This window comes from Genypterus blacodes, unplaced genomic scaffold (assembly GCF_046128005.1).
Source record: "Genypterus blacodes isolate CSIRO-AG114 ecotype Tasmania unplaced genomic scaffold, CSIRO-AGI_Gbla_v1 ptg000218l_1, whole genome shotgun sequence".
Lineage (NCBI taxonomy): Eukaryota > Metazoa > Chordata > Actinopteri > Ophidiiformes > Ophidiidae > Genypterus > Genypterus blacodes.
The window spans coordinates 385,776-387,500 of NW_027467017.1; the positions used below are offsets into that span (position 1 = coordinate 385,776).

Sequence of the window (1,725 nt, forward strand, 5' to 3'; positions counted from 1 at the left end):
AATGTAAACGTGTTCATCGGTTCAATCTGGCTTCACGTGTTGGGGGGGGGGGGGGGGGGGGGGGGGAGTGGGGTTTACCTACTGTAGCTACAAAGAGCAAAGCTACTAACTGAACTACTCTTTACAGTAGCTTGACCGTAGTGCAGCTTTGTGAATTCTTGCTTTACATGTCCCCTGGAAGTAGCTTCGATCAGGACAAGCTACTTCTTTAGCTACTTCTTTCAAGTCATTATAAAGTAGCTAACTACAAACAAAGTAGCTTGGCTGTAGCTGAACTTCCCCAGCAGCAGCAGCAGCAGGGACAAACACAGCAGTGAGCGCACATAAACGTACAGATTTATTGTGTTCCCACTTGTAAAGAACTATGATCTCCTGTGAAACGTAGCTTAATGTTGACATACATCCTGGCTCCAGCTACAGTCGTCATGGTAACACTTCAGTCGTCCCTGGTTCGTAAACTGTGTGGTCCTTTAAGAACAATATCAGTCCAAGTGTCTGCAGTAACACACACACACATACAGTAAGAAAGTTGCTAAAAAGTGGTGAGTCTCTGGCCACGCCCCCTCTGACCCCGCCTTGTTTATACGTTACGTCAGGGTTTGGGCGTTGAGCTCACGTACACTACGGCTCCGGCTGCATCGCTCTCTTATCTCTCCAGTGATGTCCTGCCGATAGCTGCGGCCTGGTTTGGGGCTCAACCTGGGGTCAAAGGTCACCACACCCGACAAGACTTCTCTCCCCGATTCATGATGGACGAGTCGGGACAGCTGAACACTTTGCCAAACTCCTCGTAGTTACTCATGGCTCCGATGACCCTGAGGGGCAACAGAGGGTGGTAAAGGGAGGGAAAGTGTGTGTGTGTGTGTGTGTGTGTGTGTGTGTGTGTGTGTGCGTGTGTGTGTGTGTGTGCTCACCTGTATTTTGGTGGACTGTGGGCTCCACTCTGGATCTGGTCCCTGGCAGCTTCTGGTCTGTATGAGTTACATCTCACCTGCAGGTTACAATCACATTATAGTGTGTGTGTGTGTGTGTGTGTGTGTGTGTGTGTGTGTGTGTGTGTGTGCGTGTGCGTGTACTGACATGTGCATAGCTCAGGAAGAACAGCTGGTTGTTGTTCAGTCCAACTCCAGGCAGCAGAGGTTCTTCAACTCCACCTCTGCTCTCATCTATCCATCGCCTGTAGGCCTACACACACACACACACACACACACACACACAGACACAGACACAGACACACACACAATAACAATCCCGTCTGAATCAGCCCCGATGTCACGTGAACACAAACAAGCAGGATCTAAGAACATCGCACATTTCTCTTGAGCGCTCTCACCCTGAACGCCTCCCTGATTCCTCCGTTGTCCGCAATGTTCTCAGCCAGCGTCCTCTTCCCCCGCACCTACACAACAACACACACATACACTAAGATCACCTGCACAACACCACACACATACACTAAGATGCACAGATGGCTCTACAGACTGATGGCTCGTACATTAAGCCCCGCCTCCTCCCAGTGGTAGCCGTTGTACTGGTCAATCATACACTGGGACTTCTCGTTGAAGGCCGTCACAGACGAGTTGCTCCACCACTGGTCCAGGTTTCCGTTCTTGTCGTACTTACGACCTGCTCACAAAGAAAGGAGAGTGGAGAACATGACAGGAAAGATCTCACCTGAGCGTGTGTGTGTGTGTTCCTCTGTAGGTGCTTTCATTGTGTAGATGT

At 50.2% G+C, this 1,725-nt stretch overlaps 1 protein-coding gene across 2 annotated transcripts in view; it reads right to left on the minus strand.

Annotated features, from left to right (window-relative positions):
- Positions 1–1,725, minus strand: part of phex (phosphate regulating endopeptidase homolog, X-linked) — an 8,542-nt gene continuing 6,817 nt past the window's right edge. The window contains exons 18-23 of one of the 2 annotated variants that reach the window (XR_012965500.1): positions 1,496–1,626; positions 1,334–1,399; positions 1,081–1,185; positions 915–991; positions 621–815; positions 1–495 (exon numbers count right to left, since the gene is read on the minus strand). Coding sequence is in view for 1 of the 2 variants with exons in the window: in XM_076170480.1 (XP_076026595.1) it covers positions 713–815; positions 915–991; positions 1,081–1,185; positions 1,334–1,399; positions 1,496–1,626 (482 nt within the window). In the remaining variant the exon portion in view is untranslated. Of the gene's footprint in view, positions 816–914; positions 992–1,080; positions 1,186–1,333; positions 1,400–1,495; positions 1,627–1,725 lie in introns of both variants that reach the window. The other variant, XM_076170480.1, reaches the window with a different exon arrangement.